This window comes from Loxodonta africana, chromosome 20 (genome assembly GCF_030014295.1).
Source record: "Loxodonta africana isolate mLoxAfr1 chromosome 20, mLoxAfr1.hap2, whole genome shotgun sequence".
NCBI classification, from domain to species: Eukaryota; Metazoa; Chordata; class Mammalia; order Proboscidea; family Elephantidae; genus Loxodonta; species Loxodonta africana.
Genome location: NC_087361.1, coordinates 54,615,796 through 54,641,391, shown reverse-complemented (window position 1 = coordinate 54,641,391; position 25,596 = coordinate 54,615,796). Strand labels below are relative to the sequence as shown.

The window sequence follows — 25,596 nt, the reverse complement described above, 5'->3', positions numbered from 1 at the left end:
AATACATCTCTGTTGTTCTAAGCCACCCACTTGGTGGTCCTTTGTTGTTGCAGCCCCCGGTAACAGTGATTAGCGAGTGGAAGAGGTTGAGTGTCTCGGAAAACTAGACCATGGGGACAAGAAGCGATGAGACTAGACAGAAAACACAGCAGTACTCTCCACCTGAAGCCCAGAAAGCACCAGCACCTGGGCAGTATGTTTTGGCCCTGACCACCTGCCTCCTTCACCGTCCCCTTGACCCTGTCTCTTGCTCTTTGCTTAAAGAGTCAAAAGGCATTTTCAGCACTAGTGAAAAGGTGAATGAGACAAAATAAGGACAAGAAAAAAACAGAACATGGCGATGTGCTATCTGCAATAACAACACTTTCAGCATGAACATATTCAGAGATACACAGAAGAATGGCCTTTTGGGATTACACAAACCATACGTAAATTATTCACAAGCCACATATAAATATTCTGTAAACAAATTAAGTACGGGCATCTTTGTGGACTGTCCTAATGATTGCATATACCTAAATGTGTCCCTTGGTGCTGGTGGCGCAGTGGTTAAGAGCTACAGCTGCTAACCAAAAGGTCAGCAGTTCAAATCCACCAGCTGCTTGTTGGAAACCCTATGTATGGGGCAGTTCTACTCTGCCCTACGGGGTCCACCATGAGTCGGAATCGACTCGGAGGCAACAGGTTTCGTTTTGGTTTTAAAAGTGTTCCTTTGTGGTGGTTCAGTGGTGAAATTCTTGCTTTGCACATGGGGGATCCAGGTTTGATTCCCAGCCGATGTACCTCAGGTACAGCCACCAACCATATGTGTTGCTATGATGCTTAACGAGTTTCAGCACAGCTTCAAGATTAGGAAGAAAAGGCCTGGCAATCTACTTCTGAAAAATCATAGCCATTGAAAACCCTATGAGGCACACTTGTACTCTGACACACATGGGGTCACCAAGAGTCAGGGTCAACTCAACAGCAACTGGTTTTAACAGCTGCCAACACTGGACAGGGTAACAGAGACCCCCTCGTCCACCCTGGGCACCCAGGTGAGGATGCTCAGGAAGACAACACCTCATCGACCACTAAGGAACACAAAGCCCGTCCTCACAGGCCATTTCAGAGGCAGAAGCCACACGGAGGAACTATCTTGAAAAGGCTGCTTGTGCCTGGGCACCAGCAAGGCATGGTCCACCCAGCTGTTTGTGATCAATTAGAAGTTCCTTTCCTGATGCCGAAATTTTCCTCTGTCACACGGAGATGGATGAGCCTCTCAGATTTCACACAGAGAAACCCAAAACCACTACGTTCCTTTTCCCAAAAAAAAAAAAAAAAAAAATCTCTGAACAAAGGCTCTTGCTTTTCATTGTCATAAGCCCCTTACTAAACTGCCACGCCATTTACGTGCCCGAGAGACGAACTGGGCGGGAAGGGCCGGTGAGCAGCGAGCACTTTGTGGGGATTCTTCTCTGGACTTGTGGAGAGACCCACAGAACTCAGCTGGACAGCTGCCACAGCTCTTAACACACAGGAAGTCAAAGTGCTGGGCCCATTCATCAGGGTGAATTATGGCTCAGGAGCCGGAAGGCTCACAGGTCCCGAGGCTCCACAAGGGGCACTTCCCCAAGACCCTACCATACGCCTGGATGTGTCTTGTCTCTGACATAAACACAACTGAATTTATGCTCTACCCAGAGTCTTCATCTTGTACCGAGTGGACTCTGCCAGACAGGGACCAGGACTGAGCCTGCAGACTTTTACTTGGGACTTCCTAAAGGCCAAGCCACTTAATCTGTCACTCTTTCAGGAAACACTTCTTTCTTCACAGAGCCCTGGTTGCACAGTGGTTAGAGCTTGGCTGCTAACCAAAAGGTCAGTAGTTCGAATCCACCAGTCACTCCTTGGAAACCCTATGGGGTGGTTCTACTCTGTCCTACAGGGTCATTATGAGTCAGAATTGACTTGACGCAGTGGGTCTGGTTTTGCTTTCCTTCTTCGCTGTAATACCAGGAGCTGTGTGTTTGTGTGCAAGCTCCTTTGGGTGGCAGAGTTGATTCTTGTGCCTCCCCACAGTGCACTGGTGCCTTATCCAAAAGCACCTATTGGAGGGAGGGGCAGAAATCCAGGCCCACTTGGCTTGCCAACCTGTGTGCCTTGGAGGGAGGGGTATATTTTTCTTCTTGGAATGCTGTCTGCTTGCCAAACCAGGCACCACAAAGCTGCCCCCACACAGAGGTGTACTTCCTTCCAACGGGTCTGCCCACAGGGAACACCATTTTCTAACTGATCTACCCAAGAATATCTTTTTCTAATTTGTACAAAAGCCCAGAAAAAAAAAAAAAATCAGTTGCCATCGAGTCGATTCCAACTCGTGGTGACCCCTTGTGTGTCAAAGTAGAACTGTGCTTCAGAGGGTTTTCAATGGCTGTTTTTTCGGAAATAGATTGCCAGGTCTTTCTTCTGAGGTACCTCTGGGTGGACTCAAACCTCCAACATTTTGGTTAGTAGCTATGCATGTTAACTGTGTGCACTGCCCACGGACTCATGCACAAAAGCCCAGATACACTGGTTGTTGTTGTTAGGTGCTGTTGGGTTGGTTCTGATTCATAGCAACCTAAGTACAACAGAGTGAAACACTGCCTGGTCCTGCGCCATCCTCGGGCTTAAAAAGGGCCAAATGATCGTTTCCAATGGCGAAGTAAAAGTGATGCTTTAGTTTTGGGTTTTTTGTTGTTTTGGGTTTTTTGTTGTTTTGTTTTTCAAACTGGCTAAGTACCCGTTGCCATCGAGTCAATTCCAACTCATGGCGACCCCGTGTGATACAGAGTACAACTGAACTCCCTGGGGTTTCTTGGCTCTGATCTCTACAGAAGCAGACCACCAAACCTTTCTTCTGTAGCACCGCTAGGTGGGTTCAAACTGCCAGTCTTTCAGTTGGCAGCCGAGCACAGATCATCTGCCCTACCCAAGAACTCTTTTTAACTAGTTACTACTGGGAAACATCTCTTCTCCCTCAGTAAGCTTTCCAACCTCACAGTACGTATGCCTCGCAAATAGCTTTAGAGTAAGAAGTGGATCTAAAAGTGGACTTTATGAAGATGGGAAGAGTTTTCCGTGAGCATAGAGGGAATGATTTAAAAAAGGAGAAGCCCTCAGCTATTCTCTTTTTCCTTTCTTTCCTTTCCTTTCCCTAGGCCTTGAATGACCTTCCCTTCCACAACAAAGAAGTCTTAGACGTGCTTTTTCCAAATCCGACATTGAATACTTTCAATTCCAAAATTAGCTCTAACTCAAGAAGCACTCCAGTCCCGAGGCAACCGGAAACGGTCAACCTCCTATTCTCCCATCTGAGGGGCCACAGCAGCCAAATGCTGCTGAAAAGGTACAAGAACACGGTAACCTAGAGGAGGGGTAGGATGGCGCTATGGGAACTGGAGACATGGAAATGTCAGCGTTCATAATCCAAGACAAAGTCCCCAGCCAGTCCTGGAACTCTAAGAGATCTTAGATTACACTAGCATTAACGGGGTCTCACAGTGAATACTGAATACATGTGGACTGCCAGAGGAAAGACAAATCAGTCTTAGAAGAAATACAGCCAGAATGTTCCCTTCAAAAGTGAGAATGGTGACTCATCATCAGGAAAGGCCAATCGCTAGAAAATGACACCATGATTGATAAAGTAGAGGGTCAGGGAAAACGAGGGAACCCCTTCATGACACAATAGGAGCAACAATGGATCGGGCACACCAACAATCATGAAGATGGTGCAGGACCAGGCAACATTTCATACATAAAGTCACCAGGAGTCAGCGCCAACTCCAAGCAGCTAACAGCAACAGTAGCACTGGGCCACTTGACAAATGTAACTATGTATCTAAAACCACAAATGCAGAAGTCATAACCCTCACAGACCAGTACAATGTTCCCTTGAGTGTTGAACAGTCAGCTGCCACATCAAAACACAGGAAGTCAGGATGCCTAATAAGCTTTTCTAAACCATACTGATCTGGTCAACTGTGGGGAATCACCTACAGGCATACTCTGTCTTCCATTGTTAAACCAATTCTCTACTGTTAAAGGACGCTCAAGGCCAAGAAAGTGACAAGGAGTGAGGTCGGCAAGGGGTCATTATCACACCTTCCTAACCCTAAATGCAAGGAAACCCAATGGAACCCAAAAAGAGCAGAAAGTAACCCCAGGAGGCAGAGAAGCCGAGTCCGAGGCAGAGGGGAGGGTGGACAGACAGATATCCCCTATGGCGTGGACGCTGTGAGACTCAGGGGCCAGTCAGAGTCTGCATAATAAGCAGAGGCAGAGACGGGGAAGAGGAATCCAAGGAATGCAGACATCTCCATCTCCGCCGCCGCCTGGGAGGGGTCCCTGGGTGGTGCAAATGGCTAAGTGCAAAAGGTTAAAGGCTGGCCGTTTCAACCTGCTCAGACACCTCGGAAGATAGGCCTTGCAATCTGCTTACGAAAGGTCACAACCTTGAAAACCCTACTCAGTTCCACTCTGCACACATGGGGTCGCCATGAGTCAGCACCGACTGGATAGCAACCAACTACGACTGGATAGCAACCAACTACGACAGGCTGCCTGGGGTGTCTCGAGAGGGATTCCAGCCCTCAGGGAGGTGCCGGCTGCAAACATGGCACCATAATCTTTATCCTCACCTCCCTCCATCCTTAAAATAAACCCCCATCCATGATAAGGGGGAGTGGCGGTTGAGTGGTAGAATTCTCACTCTCCACATGGGAGAGCCCGGTTCGATTCCAGCCAGTGTACCTCAGGTGCAGCCACCACCTGTCTGTCAGTGTCAACAACCATTCATGCGGATGGCGCCGGGCAGGGCAGCGTTTCGTTCTGCTGTGCATGGGGTCACCATGAGTCAGAGGGTGCCTCAAGGGGCAGCTAACAACAACAAACAGAAGGGGAGTAGATAATGAAATGTGATCAGTCGAGTTTGGTAGGAAGTGGCAGAGTCAATAAAGAAGCATACACGTACGTGGCTATTCCAAAAAAAAGGCAATTACCAAATATTAGCCCAACATTTATTTAGGTATGTTAAAAACCTCAGATATTCTAGAATGTACCTGTGACTGAACTTGTTTAAAACTCTTTCAAGACCCAGTTATTTTCTACTTTGAATTTTTTGTTGGCACCACGTGTTTTCAGTAACAGAATGCATGCTGAGTCAGTCTGTCTGAATTTTCCGTAGGTAGTGGGGATTTTTCCCGTGCCTCATCCCACCAATCCTACTCTCAGTCCACAGGGACATATGTGTCCCTCAGCTTTACCCCCGCCCCGAGTCCAATGGGACATAGATGTCCCAAGTCATTTTTATCGAAAACCAGATTTTACCTACCAAAAATGTTGACTCAGCACCACCTCCTACCCAAACCCGTTGCTGTCAAGTCAACTGCGACTCATAGCAACCCTAAAGGATGGAGTAGAACTGCCCCCAGTGGGTTTCCAAGGAGCGGCTGATGGATTCGAACTGCCGACCTCTTGGTTAGCAGCCATAGCACTTAACCACTACGCCACCAGGGCTCCCCACCTAATACAATAAAACCCTGTAAAAATAGTAATCTGCGGCACACGACCATTTCTCTCCTCTCACACAGTCACATAGGCCCTCGCCTTGCGGCAGCACACACTTAGGTGAGAAAGCAGCTTCCTGGGGAACCTCAGGGCCGGAAAACACAAGTGGACGCTGTATGTCCCACAGGTCAAGAAAGGGTTTTAAAGAATTCTAAAATGCTAAATACTTAGTCAAAAATACTACAAAAAAAGAAGTATCTTAAAAATATATATGATAATATATATTTCTATATTTTTAATATATTTATGTCATTTACTATAAATATATTTAGATGATATTATTCATGTATATATTTACATATTTTTCTAAAAGAAATATGCTGATGAGTAACACACCCTTCAGAGATCTGGAAGATGTCACTCTAAGTCTGGTCACTGGAGAGAAGCTATCTGCTCCCCCTGCCCTACAAACCTGGTGGCGTAAGTGGTTAAGAGCTGCGGCTGCTAACCAAGAGGTCGGCAGTTTGAATCCACCAGGCGCTCCTTGGAAACTCCATGGGGCAGTTCTACTCTGGCCTACAGGGTCACTATGAGTCAGAATCAACTCTACGGCAACGGGTTTTTATGGGTTATACTCAGGTACTTGGAAACCCTGATGGCATAGCGGTTAAGTGCTGTGGCTGCTAACCAAAAGGTCAGCAGTTCAAATCCGCCAGGCACTCCTTGGAAACTCTACGGGGCAGTTCTACCCATCCCATAGGGTCGCTATGAGTCAGAACCGACTCGACGGCAGTGGGTTTGGGGTTTTTTTTGGACTCAGGTAATCACTCAGTTGCCTTCACAGCCCTGGGACGGAAAAGCTCACTCTTTTTTATCCCAGATGACTTTATCCAGGAAAAACCATCTCCGAGTAAAGACTAGGTGGGAGTACAATAGCCACGTAGCACGTTCCCTCCCAAGACAAATTCAAGTTTCATTACATCAAATTGGGCTTGAAATTGCAACTATTGCTCAGAAATGTTAGTGTTTAATAGAGGAACGTATCACCCTGTGGGAATGACACTTTACAAACCTGGAGAAGTGCTTTCAAGACAAGGTTTTTTTATTAGTATTATTAAACGTAAACATTCACGGGAGAGCTGAGTCATAGACTAGTTTCCCTAATTAAATGTTTAACCTGGAATAAAGAATGCTGCAGAAAACTAGACCTCCACCACAGAGCCCAGTAACCCCAACTAAAACCCTGATTACGTAAGTGATAACGCTTATCTTGACCCATTTGGTTTCACTCAAGCAGGGTTTAGATAAAACGCAAGGATATTCTGATCTCAGACTCCTCGGCCAACTTCCACCCCAGGCACTTCCTCATTCCATTTGCCTCCCAAGTCCTTTCTCAGCCCAAATGGGGACGAGGCAGAGGCTCGGGAAAGCTGGTTTAGCTCCAGAGAGTCTGCATAATAAGCAAGGCAAGGCACCGGGTGTTCTGTTTCGTTTGTAATGAACAATCTGTGTTCACTCCTACAGGAGTGGGGTTCAGCAAGGAGGCTCTCAGGAACTGCTCAGCATGGCACAGAAGATGTGGGTTTCCAGCTTCACCCTCCAACTCAAATCCTCTCTCCTTCCTTAGAGGCTTTTCTCCCTCCCCTGCAAAAGGAAGGAACTCAAGACAAAACTACACAGTAACCAGAGGGACTCAAAGTAGCTGCCAGTGCCCACTGCTTCTTTCACTGAGAAAGTCAGTTCTCAAAAATATATATATATTGTTGTTGTTGTCGTTAGATGCTGTCGAGTCGGTTCTGACTCACACGATCCGATGTACCACAGAACGAAACACTGTCGGGTCCTGCACCATCCTCACAATTGTTGTTATGCTTGAGCCCATTGTTGGAGCCACTGTGTCAATTCACCTCAGGGAGGGTCGCCTTCTTTCCGCTGAACTTCTACTTTACCAAGCATGATGTCCTTCTTCAGGAGCTAATCCCTCCTGACAACACGTCCAAAGTATGTGAGACATAGTCTCACCATCCTTGCTTCTAAGGAGCATTCTGGTTGTACTTTATTATATCTATATATAAAACATGTATTTATATTTGTTTACACATGTATATTTAAATTTAAAAACCACTCACTGTCAAGTCAACTCCAACTCATGATGACCCATGGGTGTCACTCTAGACTGTGCTCCCTAAGATTTTCAACAGCTGATTTTTCAGAAGTAGATTGCCAGGACTTTCTTCCGAGGCTTCTCTAGATAGATTTGAACCTCCAACCTTTTGCTTAGCAAACGAGCACATTAACCGTACATACCACCCGAAGATTCCACTTATATTCAACACAGGACAGTATTATACAATTTATATACGTGTGTGTGTATGTGTGTGAGAGTCTGTAAATAGATACATTTACATAGTCCCCGGGTGGCTCAGCAGTTTTCAACTAGCTACTAACCAAATGACTGGTGGTTAGAATCCACCCAGCAGTGCTGCAGGTAAAACACCTGGCAATCTGCTTCCATAAAGGTTGTTGTTGTTGTTACGTGTCATCGAGTTGGTTCTGACTCATAGCGAACTTACTCACGACAGAACACTGCCCTGAAAATCCTACGGAGCAGTTCTACTCTATTACACATGGGGTCACCATGAGTTGGAATCGACTCAACAGCAAAACGTTCGGTTTTATATATATAAATATATCCCAGACTCCTGGAACCCTGGTGGGGCAGTGGTTTTAAGCAGTCGGCTGCTAACCAAAAGGTCGGCACAGTGAGAATCCACCAGGTGCTACTCGGAAACCCTATGGGGCCGTTCTACTCTGTAGTATAGGGTTGCCATGAGTTGGAATCGACTCGACAGCAGCAGGTTTGGTTTTTGGTATATCCTACTCCTAGACAGCTATGCCTTATCAGCTGAACTGAAGAGCGTGCCTACCGCGTAGCTGATTGCATCCTGGGGTATGTTCCTCATCTCACCAAGAACCAGCCGACAACCACCATGGACCACACTTTGGGATTCTGGGTAGCACTGTCAATCCAGCACATCGGGGTGAGGGAATGAGAAAGGCCCCTCAACCCCTCTCCAGGCCCGCACATAGGAGACGCATCCTATTTATGCTTGCGGCTTTTGGCTTTGGTTTAATGATTTTACTTCAAACCCCTCACCAGAATTCCAAACTCTTCCCTGAGTGAACCTGGTTTTTCCATCACCTCGGGGGTTTCTCAGGATTCGGGACTTCCATTACTGAAATCTGAAGAGTCGTGGGTGAATCAGGACAGCCTGTCATCTTAATCTGCAAAGTGGAGACAAGGGTACCCACCACAAAAGGCTGGAATGAGGGACAAACAGTATCGTTTTATGCAACAAAGCACCTAGGACAGCCTGGCAGATAGTAGGAGATCCACAAGCATTCATTATCGTTATCAGTGTTGCATCCTCGTGGCCAAAGCAAACATATACGCTCATTTCTTTCCTGTGTTGTTGTTGGTGTTAGTTGTTGTCAAGTCGGCGCCGACTCACGGTGACCTTGTATATAACAGAAGGAAACTTTGCCCGGTCCGTGCCATCTTCACGATGCGTTGGTATGTTTGAGTCCATTGTTGCAGACACTGTGTCGATCCATCTCATGGAGGGTTTCCCTCGTTTTTGCTGATCTTCTACTTTACAAGTCATGATGTCCTGTTCTAGAATTGGTCTTCCCTGACGATGTGCCCAGAGTAAGCGAGCCAAAGCCTCTCCATTCTTGTTCTAAAGAACATTCTGGTTGTATTTCTTCTAAAGCTGATTTGTTCATCCATGGTATGTATGCTCATATTCAGGAGGCCAGGAAATCCGTGTTCTGCTCCAGGCAGACCAAGGGATTGCTGGGGTCTGAATTTCATCCCACCGCCCCTCAACAGAGACAGCAGGACTCCTCAAGGGTGGCTGCTGTATCTGCATCCTCAGCTCTGCCCCAGGCGCTGTGCTCGGGGGGCATCTACTCAGGTGATGAAGACAGCAGCTTCACAGGACAGGAGCGCCTGAACCAACGCAGACACACAGCCTGACAACGTGCCAAAAAGCCATGGGGTCGGATGGAAAACAACAAGAACTCAATCAGCGGGTGGAAACGGCAGTGGTAATGCAAGGAGAGAGAACTGAATTAATCAAATGGCCCAGGAAATGGGCAAGAGAAGCAAGCCGGATTGCAAAAAGCTTTGGCGAGAATCTGGCTTCGGAGAGTGATAAAAATTACAGTAAAACAGACAGAATCCAAACCTCCATATATCTCCACGGGAAACATCCCAAAAAATGTATGTTTGCAAATAGCAACTTCTCCCATCTGCTGCAGCGTTGATGTATTTTCTCAGGAAAGAGCAAGGGTCCACTGAGTCCCACGATGCTACAAAATATTCTTATGGCTGTCCGCCGCCACCTGCACTCTGCTACCTATTTGACTTCCCTGACAAATCTCTGCAGAAGGCACAGCTGCTCCGGGGCTGGGATTTTCCAAACCTTGTCAGCTGGACAGCCTGTTCGACCAAGACATCACTCAGGCAAGTACACCCAGGGGCAGCAAGGACTGAGAGGAACAGAGTGCATTTTTAGAGCCCTGCTTGACAACCTGCACACTGTCACACAGAAGACCGTCTTTATGTCCAAGGACGTTCAAACCATTCCTTGATTCTTTCAAAAAATATTCACTGAGCACCTTCTTTGTGCCAGTCACTATTCTTGGCACCAGACAGAGCAATTATTAAGAGATTATGATGGCACAAGTAGTTACCAGATGTCTCAGTCATCCAGTGCTAAACCCAGTGCCCTCGAGTCATCCAGTGCTACTATACCAGAAATACCTCAAGAGGACGCCTTCAACAAACAGAACTTATTCCCTCACGGTCTAGGAGCCTAGAAGTCTAAATTCAGGATGCTAGCTCCAGGGGAAGGCTTTCTCTGTCAGCTCTGGAGGAAGGTCCTTGTCATCAATCTCTCCCTGGTCTAGGAGCTTCTCAACACAGGGAACCCAGGTCTGAAGGAAGTTCTCTTCTCCTGGCTCTTCTTGCTTGGTGGCATGAGGTCCCTCTCCTCTCTTCTCTCTTTCATATCTCAAAATAGACTGACGCAAAATACAGCCTAATCCTGTAGATTGAGTCTTGCCTCATTAACATAACTACCTCTAATCCTGTCTCATTAACGTCACAGGGATTAGGATTTACAACACATAGGAAAGCCAAATCAGATGACCAAATGGTGGACAATCGCATAATACTGGGAATGATGGCCTAGTCAAGTTGACACACATCTTTGGGGGACGCAATTCAATCCATGACACCTGGGCTGGGCGGGAGGGGGAAAGGAGGAGCCACTGTTTAGAAAGCATCACTGTCTATTTATGGTGACGAGAAATTTGGCAACTGATACTGGTGATGGTTGCATAACACGATTCATATAATTGATGTCACTGAATTGTACACGTAAAGAATGTCCAAGTGACAAATACCGTGTTACACATATTTTTACGTCAATAAAAAAAAGAAATAAAATACAGAGATTGTGGTCCCTTCCTTATGGGGCTTTTCGGCTAGCGGGGAGACGAACAAAGAAACACATCGACACAAAAACACATGGCAGGAGGCCAGGCAGTAAGGAGAATGTTGAGGAAGGACAAAGAGTAATGGGGCAGAGTGACAGGGACATTTTACAAAAAGTCGTCAGGGCCAGCTGTACATTCCACTAGTCCCTCGACAGCTTCTCAGGTGGACAGAGTACCCCAGAGGGTGAATACACTGGGCTCCCTGACTTTGTGCATTTTACGTCAAAATTAAGTGGCAGCTGTTGCTCCTTAAAGAGGCGATGGTGGCATAATGACGGAATTCTCACCTCCCATGCAGGAGACCTGGGTTTGATTTCTCGTCAATAAACCTGTAGTGCAGCAGCCACCACCCAGCTGTCAGTGGAGGCTTGCATGCTGCTATGATGTTAAACAGGTTTCAGCGGAGCTTCCAGACTAAGGTGGACTAGGAAGGAAGGCCTGGCGGTCTACTTCCAAAAATCAGCCAATGAAAACCCTATGGATCACAAGAGTCTGATCTGCAACCGCACAAGTGGGCGGCCTTTTGTTTCATTGTCCATCGGGTCGCCATGAGTCCAGGGCTGACTCAATGGCAGCTGACGACAACATTACTCCTGAAAAGGTTTTCATTTCCCTTAATATTCCACTATCTCTTTCTTCCCAACCAGCCACCGTCAATGCTATTACCTTTCCCACAAAGCAACAATGGGACATGCATTTGGAGATGTCTTGTCCCAGCAAGAGCCAAGATTTTCCAAAGAGATGCAGTTACCTCTTCCATGCCTCTCCCCTGTGACCCAGGCATGGTGGGGTGGGGGCAGAAATCAGGTGTGCCTAGTCCAGGGTCATCGAACAGTACAGAAGCAACCGCCTAGGCTGAGTGTAAAACGGCAACTTTAACCCAGTTAGCACAGGTGCTAATGATCAGAGGTGACGCAAACCCTCAACCTAGTAATCCACAAGCTTCCGTCCAGTCAGCAGAGCTAAGAGGGATGGGCAACGAAGCAATGGCTCATAATATTTTGGGGGTAATTAACTCCTTTTAGAATCTGATGAATGCCATGAATTCCAGAAAAACCAAGCCCATTGCCATCAAGTGGATTCCAACTCATAGGGACCCTGAAGGACAGAGTAGAACCATCTGCAAACCAGGCACCAGTTTTCTCTTTCTCAGTGAACTAATCATACGGACTTCTCCATGAGGCCATAGGTGCAGGCTGAGAGACAGAAGGTAATGTGACAGGAGAGGAGACCATGGGCGTTTTCCACTTCCTCATGCAATTTACTTGTGCCTTCAGTTCCTGCTCGGGCCTGATCTCGTATATACCACTTCTATGTAATGACAGAGTGCTACTGTGCACTTCTAACTTTATGGCTCTGTGGGTCAGACAACACCCAGTTCATAATGGGCAGCTCAGGCCACTTTGTGACTTGGTGGCCCATGGTTAAGTGTTCAGTCTCTACTAGGGCCCAGCAACCAGCCAAAAGCTATTTCTCAAAAGGAGAGTAGTTATCTGCAGAGGATGGCAGGGCTTTGCTCCAAAATTCTAAGGGTCTGTGCTGTGATTCACCAGTAGAGGTCTGCCAAAGACTCCAAACATCATCTCTATCTGCCGCTGACACTTCGAGCACCACTGGGTCAGCCGGATCACGTGGCTCAAGTGGCAAAGCGGTTTGCACGGCAGCCTGAACCTGTTGCAGGGGCTTCTCTTTTTCTGGGCCCCACTTAAAACAAGCAGCTTTTCGCAAGCTGCTTGATAAATAGGCTGGAGTAGCACACCCAAATGACGGATATGTCACCTCCAAAATCCAAAGAGGCCCACCAGGCAGCATGCCTCCTTTTTAGTTGCTGGATGGCCAGATGCAACAACTTATCTTTCACATTAAAATGAATATCAACACGCCCCACACCATTCATCTCCTAGAAATTTCACTGCGGTAGAAGGTGCTAAATTTTTGTCGTGTTAATTTGCCACCCTCTAGCATCCAGATGTCTTAGCATCCAGATGTCTTACTAATAAGTCTAGAGTCATTGACACTTCTTCCTTACTAGGTCCCATCACCAATATTTCTTCTGTACTAGGTCCAATCAGCATAATGTCATCAATGTAATGGATCAGTGTGAGTTACGTGAAACGGAAAGGCCATCAAGGTCCCTGGGAAATAAATTATGACAGGGCTGGAGAGTTGATATACCACTGAGACAGGACACTGAAAGTGTATTGCTGGCCTTGCCAGCCAAAGGTAAACTGCTTCTGGAAGTCGTTCGAAACCGAAATCAAGATAAAGGCACTAGCCAGATCAATAGGTGCATACCAGGTACCAGGAGATGTTATTAGTTTGCTGAAGCAAAGAAACTACACCTGAACAGCAGCTGCAACTGGAGTCACCACCTGGTTAAGTTCTTAATAATCTACTGTCATTCTCCAAGATCCACATGTTTTTTGCACAGGCCAGCTAGGCACATTGAATGGGGATGTGGTGGGAATCACCACCCCTGCATCCTTCAAGTCCTTGATGGTGGCAGTAATCTCTGCAATCCCTCCGGGAATACAGTATTGCTTTTGGTTTACTGTTTTCCTAGGTAGGGGCAGTTCTGATGGCTTCCACTTGGCTTTTCCTACTATCATAGCCTTTATTTCACATGTCAGAGATCCAGTGTGGGGGTTCTGCCAGTTGCTGAGTGTATCTATTCCAATTATGCATTCTGGAACTGGAGAAATCACTACAGGATGGGTTCAGGGACCCACTGGACCTACTGTGAGATGAATCTGAGATAAAACTCCATTAGTAACCTGACCTCCATATGCTCCCACTCTGACTGGTGGGCCACAGTGACGTTTTGGGTTTCCTGGAATTAGTGTCAGTTCAGAGCCACTGTCCAGTAATCCCTGAAAGTTCTGATTATTTCCTTTTCCCCAATGAATAGTCACTCTCGTAAAAGGCCATATGACCCTTTGGGGAACGCTGGGAGAATAATCAACAATATAAATTTTTGGCGGTGCAGTAGGGTCCTCCCTCAAGGGGATCCAGCCTCCTGTTCATTCAAGGGGTTGTGGGTCTGTGAACTCGCTCAAATCTGGGAACTGACTGAAGGGCTGTTACTCTCTATTCAAGCGATTCAAGTTAAGACAGCTGTTCACTTGACCTAAAATTCTTCCACTTGTACAGATCAAGTAAATATTTAGTAGATTTCCCATCTACTTCACTTTTAGGAACACCATGAGTAAGTAGCCAACATCATAAATCCATACAAACCAGAATGTTCTGACTACTGCTTTGACTCTCCTGCACATTATGGTAACCACTCCCACCTTGTCTTTGTCAACTGGGTGCTGCCACTTAGTCTCTACCACCACGGGGTTCAGTCAGCCCCATTGTAATTAGATGTCTTAATTCAGTTAGGGCAGTTCCCACTGTCAAATCTGACTTACATAAAATAGCAATCACGGCAGTCTTCAAAGATGCTGGGGCTCCCTTCACAAATTTGTTCCTCACCATTGTGGTAAAAATGTGTCCTCTGGACACTCCATGTGTGGGTCTGTGGGTCTAACCTGATAAACCCACTCCAACATGCCAATTTCCCTAAGCCTTTGGATACCTTCTACAGTATATCAAGACTGGTCTAGTACTTCAACTTGCTTTAGTGTAGGCCACCTCATAAGCCATGCTTCAGCGAACCAACCAAATAAACTATTAAATCCTTGCCTAACATCTCGAGCTGAAACACTGAATAAAGAATCTGTCCTTAGTGGACCCATATCAGTAAACTCAGACTGATCCAGCTTTATGTTCCTTGCACCATTATCCCACACCCTTAACAGCCATTCCCACACATATTCCCCAGATTTCTGTCTGTACATATTAGAAAAGCCAAGCAGTTCTTCTGGAGTGTAGTGTTCCTCCTCCTGGGTCACACTTTGTACTTCACCTTTTGGGGTTCACTGGGACTTAAGTCTAGTTACAGGTCTAGAAGCAAAAGTGGGTGGTAAGAGTGGGTCCTAGGAACATTCAGCAATGTCTTGTAAGGCATCTACCTCAGGCGATGCCCCAGGTGATGCCCCAGATGCCACTCCAGGTGATATCTCAAACACTCTTCAGGCACAGCTGGGTTGATCTCATCAGATGGGGGTGGAAGGGATAATGGTTTTACCGGGGAGGGTGGCTTAGCAGACAAAGATGGACTGATCTCTTCAGATGGGAGTAAGAGGGCCGGTTCTGTTGGCAGAAGTGACTCAACAGAATTTAGGGGCTCAGTATCCCCAGCTTCCTGATTATCGGCCCGTATGTCCCCATTCCAAGTTTCGGATCCCATTTTTTCTCAACCAGTGATGTCACTTTAACTTCAGACACCACTCGAGGTCGGGAATTCAACTGGCATTATAATCCAGCCACTCTTATGACAAGACTCTGGGTTTCATTTTTGGCAGTATCAGCTCTGTTACTACAAGAAATAAGGCTTTCTTTCAGGGCACAAGTGGCGACTTTCAGGACTTTTACGTAGTGCTTGAAGCCCTGAGCTCACCTCTTTCTTTCACCACTTTATCAAGTGAAAGTAGGACCAATCAACCAACTTCCCTATACTTCTCATTCTGATAAAATTGTAGAAAAGTATCAAACATGCAATCACCAGAGCCTCACTTATCAGTACTTGATCTACTGATGGTGATATTTTGTGTATTAGTATTGCCACATTATGCCATGCATTAGCAGTGCCCTCTTTACTACTGGAGGCAGAGTTATCAGTGCTCTTAAGACTAGTCAGATTTGAGAAACAATTTAGAAAACTCATTCTTACGATTTTATTTCTCTAGAACCACTCTCACTACCAAATGTCTTCAGCTGGGTTCTCTAGAGAAGCAAAACCAGATATATACAGAGAGAGAGAGAAATATATCTCAAGGAAATGGTTCACGTGCTTGTAGAGGCTGGCAAGTCTCAAGTCCATGGGCCAGTCATCAGGCTGGAGGCTTCCCCTGACTCACGTAGCTGCAGTGGCTGATGAACCCAAGACCAGCAGGTCAGACGGCAGACTGCTGGCTCAAGTCCCAAGAACCGGAGGTCATATGATGATGAGTTGGATGCAGAATCCACAGCAAGCAAGTGAGCTTTGCCAGAAGGTCCATATATATATATTGGGTGCAGACCACACCTCTGAGGAAACTCCCCTTACACTGACTGGCTGATCACATCAGATCATGTCATGGAGGTGATTACATTATGTTAGTTACTTTACCATTACCCATTGCTGTCGAGTCGATTCTGACTCATAGCGACCCTTTAGGACAGGGTAGAACTGCCCCGTAGAGTTTCCAAGGAGTGCCTGGTGGATCTGAACTGCCAATCTTTTGGTTAGCAGCCATGGCACTTAACCACTACACCACCAGGTTTTCCATATTAGTTACAGGAGATCACAAAATGGAAGATAATTACATCAGATCACAAAATGAGGATAATTACATAATACTGAGAATCACAGCCTAGCCAAATTGACACATAACATTAACCATCACAATAGGCATACCCTTTAGCCTAAGACCAGGAATCTGTCCCTCAGACATTTTGAAACATTTATAGAAAAGTCAAATGGGCATAGATATTTACTGCAACACTGCTGCAAATAACAAAAAGTCGTATACAGCCTGGATGCCATCAACAAGGAACAGTTAAATAAATACGGCACCTCCATACAATGGGATCCTACCCAATAATTAAAACAAACGAGGCAATTCTGTAGCACTTATATGCAAAGATGTTCAAGGCATATTGCTAAGTGAAAAAAAAAGCTAGACACTGAACAGCATGTACAGTGTAAAAATATATCGGTCTATACCTGTGCATTTACAAATGTGTATGTACGCTTGTATGCATACAGAGCTTCTCCAGAAGGATACACAAGAAACTAGAAGTAGGGGTTGTTTCTGCAGGAAGAACCGGGTGGCAGAGAGCACAGGCGAGGATATGCTCTCACCGGTGAGCGTCAGCTCTCACTGTGTGCCCTCCTGAAACGTGCACATTTTAATCACGTGTCTCTGTTACCTATCCCAACACTTAACCAAATGAATCTTAAAAACACAACGAGTGATTAAAAATTTAGAAGAACCCGGTAGTTAGAAACTGCATAGCTAGTGAGGGGGGAAGGGATTCTGGTGGCACGACGGCTAAGTGCTCAGCTGCTAAAAGAAAGGTTGGTGGTTCTAACCTGAGGGCTCTGCAGAAGAAAGGCCTGGCAATCCGCTTCCGTAAAGATTACAGCCTAGGAAACCCTATGGGGCAGCTCTACTCTGTCACATGGGATCACTGTAAGTCAGAAATCCACTAGTCAGCACACAACAACAAGAGCAACGAGGGGGAAGTTAAAAGGGGACGTTAACAGAGGCTCTGGCCTAAGTAGTCTTTTTGTCCATCTGTCTGTCCCTAACCAGCTTGGTTTAGCAGAGCAGCACCAGGATGCACTGAAAATGTTACTCAGGTTGACATTAATTCAATCTCCCACAACTCTTTCAACAACATTCTCCACAACTCAAGAGTGGTTAGGGACAGGAACTGGTTGAATGGACACAGGGAACTCGGGGTGGAAAGGGGGAGTGTGCTGTCACAGTGAGTCACTTTATACACATTGTTTTGTTGCTAATGTCACAAAACAATGTACATAAATTTTTGTATGAGAAATTAAGAAAAAAAACAAAACTGTGATGGGGGAACCAAACCTGTTGCCATCGAGTCGATTCTAACTCATAGTGACCCTACAGGACAGCGTAGAACTGCCCCATAGGGTTGCCAAGGAGTGGCTGGTGGATTCAAACTGCCAACCCTTTTGGTTAGCAGCTGAGCCCTTAACCACTGCCTCACCAGGGTGAATCTCTCCCCAGGAAAGCACAACTGTCTCTGACTTAGGCACCAAAACACCAAACCAAACCAGTTGCTGTTGAGTTCATTCCCACTCACGGTGACCCTACACGTGTCAGAGCAGAACTGTGCTCCACAGGATTTTCAGTAGCAGAAGCAGATCGCCAGGCCTTTCTTTAGAAGCACCTCTGGGTAGGTTCAAACCACCAACCTTAAAGGAGGGGAAATAGCTCTTCCCTTGAGTCTGCAGAGGTATCAACCTCCTCCGGTACTCCTCAGGCCCATGCTTCACCTCCTTCATGGGTCATTTTACCTGCCAGAGGCACCCGTGTCAGAGAGCGTAAAATTTAATTCAGGTCAACACTTGGAAGTGACCAGAGGCCAGGCCAAGTGGAGGAAGAGGCTTCAAGGGTTAGCTAAAATAAGGCTTGGGGATTATGTATGGGTTTCAAATAGCCAAGACAGCAGGTCTCTCCGTTACCATGAATAATTGAGAATGGACTGTACAGACCAAGGTCGATGATACTTCTGCCCAAACCACCTTCCCACAGAGAGCACCCCGGCGCCTGCCCACTTCTTCAGGTGGCCGTGGCTGCCACTCCCCACACCCCCTGGGAGGAAAACAGCTGGGACAGGTAATGGGACAGCCAGCAACCGGCAGAATTCTAGAGCCTCGCAGACGTGAACCAGAGGCGGTAAGTACAGAAATACAAGCCTGGTGCCCATGATTCCATACCTGCAGAGAAAATGTAGGGTTGTACTCCTCTGTGGGCGCGCTTCGGCAGCGTTTGAAGCCCATGGCACCTGAGCTTCAATGAGTGCTAAGAACCAAGCCCTGTGGGCCAATTATTCCTCCATTTACGTACTTCAAAACATGGGGCAGGAAGTTCACCACGAATGTGCCTGCCACAGGGGCACATCACCTCGCCAATTACAGACACCGCCTTGTCATACTGGCCACAGGGGCTTTTGCCAGACGCCTCCTTCTTGCCCAGAAGTCCCTGCCGGAAGAACTAGGAATTTCAGTTCTCTCAGCTCGTCTAGTTCCTCAGAGCTATCACCCCGACATTTCTGGCGCTTAAAATACAGGATCTAGCACCTGTTTGTTTCCGAAATACTTTCTAAAAACAGATCTGCCAAAGGCCACCTCTAAACTTAGTCATGTTTCCTGCACTGCACAAGTAGTAACCTGTATATTTAGTAACTCCTTCATTCCAGGTATCTGGGACCATGGTGCTCAAGGATAATTACTGGCAACTTACTAAGCAGGAAATCCTTATGTTTAGCCCAAAAATAGCTCCAATGAAAGTGATAAACAGGTTTATTTTTTAACCAAGGGTTAGAACAAGATATTTAAACATCTTTACCAGTCATTCCTTCTATTATCCACCTGGCATCCCAGTGTGGCTTAACACAAACGAAGGTAATGGTGACATCAACTCCATTTCCTTTTGGCAGCTGGCACACACTGCCTCCCAAACCAGCTCTATACCGAAGACATACCTCAGCTTTCCTCTACCAAGCTTGTTTCAATTGTATTTTACCAATTTTTTAAAAATGTAATAGTAGTCTACGATGTGCTGTGGGGACGCAGCAGTTAAGAGCTCACCTGCTAACCAAAGTGTCGGCAGTTCGAATCCACTAGGCATTCCTTGGAAACCCTATGGGGCAGTTCTACTCTGCCCTATAGGGTCACTGTGAGTCAGAATCGACTCGGTGGCAACAGGTTTGGTGGTTTTATGTGCCAGATCTGGGGGCTGTGGTGGTTCAGTTGTAGATTCTCACCCTCTGTGAGTCAAAACCTCATGTGCGGCCACCACCAGACTGTCAGCAGACGCCTGCGTGTTGCTATGATGCTGAACAGGTTTCAGTGGAGCTTCCAGACCAAGACGGATGAGGAAGAAAGGCCTGGTGATCTGCTTCTGAAAATCAGCCAGTGAAAGCCCTATGGATGACAACAGTTGGATTCACTACCGATCACGGTAAGGCTCAAGACCAGGCAGCATTTTGTTCTGTTGTGTGGAGTCGCCATGAGTTGGGGCAGACTCCATGGCAGGTAACGACAGATGTGCTGGATACCACCATAGGGATCAAGGACCAATATCAGCAGCGGCAAGGGCAACCTCTCTGAGTCACTCAAAGTCTTTAAAGAATACTCAGCAACTGGGCTCTCAGCCTCAAAGCCACAGAGAACGATACCTTTCAAAATCTGATTTGTGGTCATTTCTCCTGGTCCAGTCATCAACTCAAAGACTGGGACCCGCACACATCGTCTCATATGATCAAGTGATATATTTATTTTGAAGCCAGATTAACAGAGATTTCATCAGCTAAAAGCTCTAGAAGGGCAAAATCCGGTCTCGCCCAAAGCCTTCCCTTCTTTTCAAGCAATAAAATGGCCATCTAGACTCAAATGACTTCCAGACAAACACCTTCAGAGGCAAGGCAGGCAAAGGACCGTCCTGCAGGCAGTGGTGGGAAAAGAGCCTCTTGGTAAGACTGGATTGACGCCTAAAACACAAGTCAGAAAAAAGTCATCTGGATTCAGACTGGAATTCCCAGCAAGGCTTGGAGGGTTTCACTCAAAGCTTTTTGGAAATGCGCACCAAGTCCAAATGCAGTATATACACACACACACACACGCACACGCACACACACACACACACCCCTCAGATGCCTTCTGGGCAATGTGCTGGGCTTTGCCATGTTGTTGTTGGCTGCCAGTGAGTGGACTCACACTCACGGCGACCCCATGTGGCCAGAATAGAACTGCTCCACAGGGTTCTTCACAGCTGTGACTTTTCAGAAGCAGATGGCCAGGCCTGTCTTCTGAGTGCGTTGGGTGGGTTCAAAACTACCAACCCTTTGGCTAGTTTTGTTCCAACTCATAGCAATCCTATAGGACTAAGTGGAACTGCCCCATTGGGTTTCCAAGGAGTGGCTGGTGGATTCCAACTGACAAGCTTTTGGTTAGCAGCTGTGCTCTTAACCACTGTGCCACCAGGGCTCCTTCTGGCTAACAGTTGAGTCCTTCACTGTTTGCTCCATCCAAAGACTCCAAACTTGGGCAGAAACCACCCAAAACAAAGTGCACAGCTAAGAGGCCAACTGGAAAAGAGGCCAAACTTTGGGTGCCCCCTCACCTTCCATTTCTGCATTCCCCCTTTCAGCTTTTCCAGGAGCTGATTTTCCGAGACAAGCTGCCCTGGATCCATCCATTGGGGGGAGGGGAAGATACAGCCATTTCTCACTACGGTATTCATGACTTAACTCCCTCTCCCTGTGACCCGTGGCCTTTAAAATACACAGAATAGGAGAAAAGCAAAGGCCGTAAGGGCTCAGCTACTAACTGAAAGGTTGGGAGTTCAAGTCCACCCAGAGGTGCCTTGGAAGAAAAGCCTGGTGATCTATTTCTGAAAGCCACTGAAAACCCTATGGAGCACAGTTCTACTAACATACTTGGGGTCGCCATGAGTTGGGATCAACTCGACGGCAACTAGTTCAGTTTTCTGGCTATCCAAGAAGTATACGCTCCAATAAAGGGGGAAGTAGTGGGGGACTGAGGCCTTCCTAGGCCACTCACATCACCCATTGTGGGGGACACTGAAGGTTTGACAAGCCCCTTCCTCCAGGTCTCTTCTGGACAAGTTCCCTCCCAGCGCCATAATGAACGAGCTCCTGGGAGGAACCATTCCCAGGCGTCTAAGCCCTCCTAATAGCTCACCTTTTCAAAGAAGGTATGGTTGTGATTAACACGGTGCTGACTTGACCTCTGTATTGGTCTCGGGAAGGCAGACCATGGGGACAGGGATTCATTAACTCAGCAGATCCCTCCTTCCCAGGCAGAGTCATGCACAGAAAACATTTTAATCTCTACAGCCTGCTAAAAGCCAAATCTATTAGTTAAGCATTAAAGGTGTTGGATTTGGGAGGGAAGTGCTATGAATGACACCCATTGTTTCTTTAAAGCCAGCCACTGAGTGAGCTAAAACCCAGGTTTCTCATGGTGCTTGCTGTCTCTGGAGCACAGATCCTCAGGTTCTCATGGCTGGAGAAGAGCATATGGGGCCGGGGGGGAAACAGTTGCCCCGAAGCAGTTGAGTGGGCTCCAACTCATGGCGACCCCATGTATGTCAGAATAGAAACTGTGCTCCACAGGGCTTTCAATGGCTGGTTTCTCGGTAGTAGACTGCCAGGCCTTTCTTCTGAGGTGCCTCTGAGTGGACTCGCACCTCCAATCTTCTGGTTAGCAGCCACACGTGCTAAATGTTTGCATCACCCAGGGACTCCAGATCAGAAAAACTAAGGAGCTTTTTCAGCATAGGTATCCCTCTCCCCCACCCTCTATCACCCTCAGAACAACCAGCCTTAACTCGACCAAATCACCGGTCCAGTGAAGTAACTGCACATCCAGTTACTAACTCCTCCCATCTTGGATGTGAGCTGTCTTCACTAAGAAAGACAAAGTGAGAGGGAAAGGGGCTGCTGGGCCCCTCAACTCGACCCCATCCGGGTGAATAATCTTGAATTCCATCAGGCCCAGGGAGCTCAGCACCAAACCAAATCAGTTGCCATCAAGTCGATTCCAACTCAGGGCAACCTCATGTGTGTCAGAGTAGAACTGTGCCCCACAGGGTTTTCAATGGCTGATTTTCCATAAGCAGACCACCAGGCCTTTTTTCCGAGGCACCTCTGGGTGGACTCAAACCACCGTTTCTTTAGCAAAGAACGCATTAACCGCCTGCAGCACCCAGGGACACCAGACCCAATCCAAAGTTCCAGAGCCCAGAGCACAGGGGCAGAGGCTGAGCTCCGTGTACATCCCTGGACAGTTCAGCCAAGGCCAACAGCCTTATGTGATGGAGCAAAAATGCTCTGGTGAGGAGCTGGGGACGCAACACAAGAGAAAGTGGAGCAGAGCCAGGAGAAGCTGTGCAGCAGAACAGCGAAATGAATTCCCGTGTCACGTGAGCCATTTTGCTGTCAGCGTAAAGCCCCATCTCTGTCTGCTAAGCTTAGAGAGGAAACACACACGACCAGTCTGGGTCCTATACAGTTCAAACGAAAACAAACTCCTACCACCCGTGCCAAAGGAATTTACACAGGGACGCGAAAAGTTAGCTCACGGTACTTAGCTAAAAGCAAACGGTGACCTCGCAGCAACTGCGCACCCTGAACAGATAGAGAAGGGTCTGTCAGAACGCCCACGACGAACACATGTGTGAAGTGGATTTTGTTCCTTTGGGCTAGAATGGAGTTTGAAGCTTGTTTCTTCTTCCTTGAAAAGTTGCTCAGTTCAGCGAGTTCATGCTGAACACTCCCTTTTTGCCTGGAACTGCAGGCAAGAGGCACATTTTAAACGACTCAGCCTAGCCCTGTTTACCCAAAACAAAGGAGAACCCCACTTGGAGCCGCTGCCCCAATACAGGACAGATTAAAAGGGTGCCTGAGACTTGCACTCAAATGCGCAGGGCTCCAGGACAAAGTGGGGAGACAGGGGAAGGAAGCAGGTAGGGTCAGTCTGGGGACAAGGCAGGCGGAGCAGCTCAGCCCTGCAACCAGAGGTCCCACACTCCAGCATTCCCAGGGACTCCAGGCTGGGGAGCCCCAAGGTCCCAGGTCACAGGGTGGAAGGGTTCGGCTCTTGGGCTACTTGCTCAGTTAGGAAACCCAGAACTCCCATCCCCCCGCCGCCTTGCAGGGGCTACTCTCCCACTAGTGCTGAGCAACCCCCATCCTGAGGGAAGCCTTGATTCTGAGATGACCACAAGCTTGGGGCATCTCCCAGCCTGGAGTGACCCAGTGCCTGGGTTCGATTCAGGGCCTGGGTGCTCACCTCCAAAGTGAGTCATCACACCTTGGGTTTCTGCTCACAGAACTAAGTTACACTTAGATCTACCAGCGCCTCCCTGGCAAGGGTTCACAAGCCACCAACTTCTAGCAAGGCTGGAGAGGGTGCCCCTCCAGGCCTGTGGGTCTTCCTTTGCTTTGGCCTCTTCTAAAAAGATCAGAAGGCATTTCCCAGCCTCTGAAGTCTGGGAGTATCCAGGTGTAGGTCTGTACCAGAAGCACTGTTCTTCCTTGCAGGCCCACCCCGGGGCGGGGGGGGGGGGGCGAAAGGAGGGAGGACACCGAGAATGGTTGCGGGTGGAGGGGTAGGTGGACAGAGGGGTGCACAATGAGATGGGTGGGTGGAGGTGTGCGTATGTGACGGAACATGTGAAAGGCCTCCCCTAAGCACGAACAAGTTTTCAAGGTTCAAGCCCGAAAAGTGCTTGGCTTCCCCCGGCCCGCAGGCGGAGGAGAATGCCCTGGGTCCTGGCTGTCCCCCCTTCCTCCCCCTGGATCCTGGCAGATTCTAAGCTTCTCCAAAGACTCGCTTATAGGCTCCCCTCGCCCCGCAACATTAGGGCCCGCAGCCTCCAGCCCTGGTGCCTGTCACTCCACTGATCCGCGACCCCTACCGGCCGGGAGAGCACAGCCCCCCAACTCCCGTGCTGGTGTCCGCCAGGCGGCGCCCTTCGAGGCGCAGTAAGGCTGAGCGCCGCGACTTCGCGGGTCAATGGGCCGCCCCCCGGGAGCGCTGACCTTAGATCGCCCATCCGGAAAAGCCAGGTGACCCAGCTATGAGAGAGCCTGAGCGCGCGTTTGGCTCAACCACTCCTTTAACCCGACTGAAAAGCCAGGCGGGAAGGAGGGGGGCGCGGACTCCCGGCGCAGTGCTCTCGCCAAGGTCCCCTCCCGCCCCAATTCCCAAATTCGCAGACCGGGGGCGGGCGCCGGACAGCTCACCTTCTCTCCGGTCAGCACGTGCAGCCCCTCGCGCACCTTGGCGAAGGAGCCCTCACCCAGCTTCCTGCTGCCGATGAGGTAGTGGCCCACGCGCTTGTGGTGCTGGAAGTCGCGGAGCCGTTCGCGGGGCACGCCGCTCACCCAGGCCGGCAGCAAACTTCCCTCGCCGGCCGCCGCCGGCCGCGCCGCGTCCTCGCCGCCGCCCCCGGGCGCCGCCGGCTCGCCCAGGAGCCCGTCCCCCGCCGCCGCCGGCATCGCGCTCGCCCGCGGCCCGCGCCCTCCGGCTCGGCTCCCGCGCGCGCGGCTCCTCCTCCGGCTCTGGCTCCGGCTCCGGCTCCTCCCGCGGCCGCCCGGCCCCGCCCGGCCGGGGTCCCCGCGCCCGGGCCGCCGCGCGCCGCGCAGACAATAGCGGCCGCCCCGAAGCCGGGGCGGCGGGGGCACGGGGCCGCGCCCCACAAGTTCGCCTTCAGAGGGCCGCCCCGGCCCCTTCCAGGAACCCGAGACCCCGCCCCGGGTCCCGTCCAGTCGGCGCAATGACGGTCGCCCGCTCCGGGTGGGGGCGCGGTCTGGTGCGCTGTTCCCGGCTCCGGCGCCTCCGAGCCGCCGCCCTCGCCGTCGCCGTCCGGCACCGCGGGCTCGGGGCCGGCTCGCGCGCCCCTAGCCGTGCGCCCCGCGGCCGCTCCCGCCCGAAAGGAGCGCGCGGCGGGCTGCAGGCGCCCTCTGGAAGGCAGCAGAAGAAAGCCCCATTCAGTCTGAATTTGCAGAAATTTAATCCGGCGGCGGGCGGCGGGGACACAGGCGAGCTCACTCGGCAGGCTGTGCACTTTCAAATCCCTCGTAGCCCCTCCTTCCCCGCGCGCCACAGCCAAACTCGACCCT

The 25,596-nt window shown here is 48.9% G+C and overlaps 1 protein-coding gene across 1 annotated transcript in view; it reads right to left on the bottom strand.

The window, feature by feature from the left end:
• The window catches only part of HUNK (hormonally up-regulated Neu-associated kinase), a 134,067-nt gene extending 109,095 nt beyond the window's left edge, over positions 1–24,972 (bottom strand). Inside the window, exon 1 of the mRNA XM_064273184.1 lies at positions 24,718–24,972. Within this exon, the coding sequence (XP_064129254.1) occupies positions 24,718–24,972 (255 nt within the window). The remainder of the gene's footprint in view (positions 1–24,717) is intronic.
• Between the last annotated feature and the right edge of the window lie 624 nt (positions 24,973–25,596).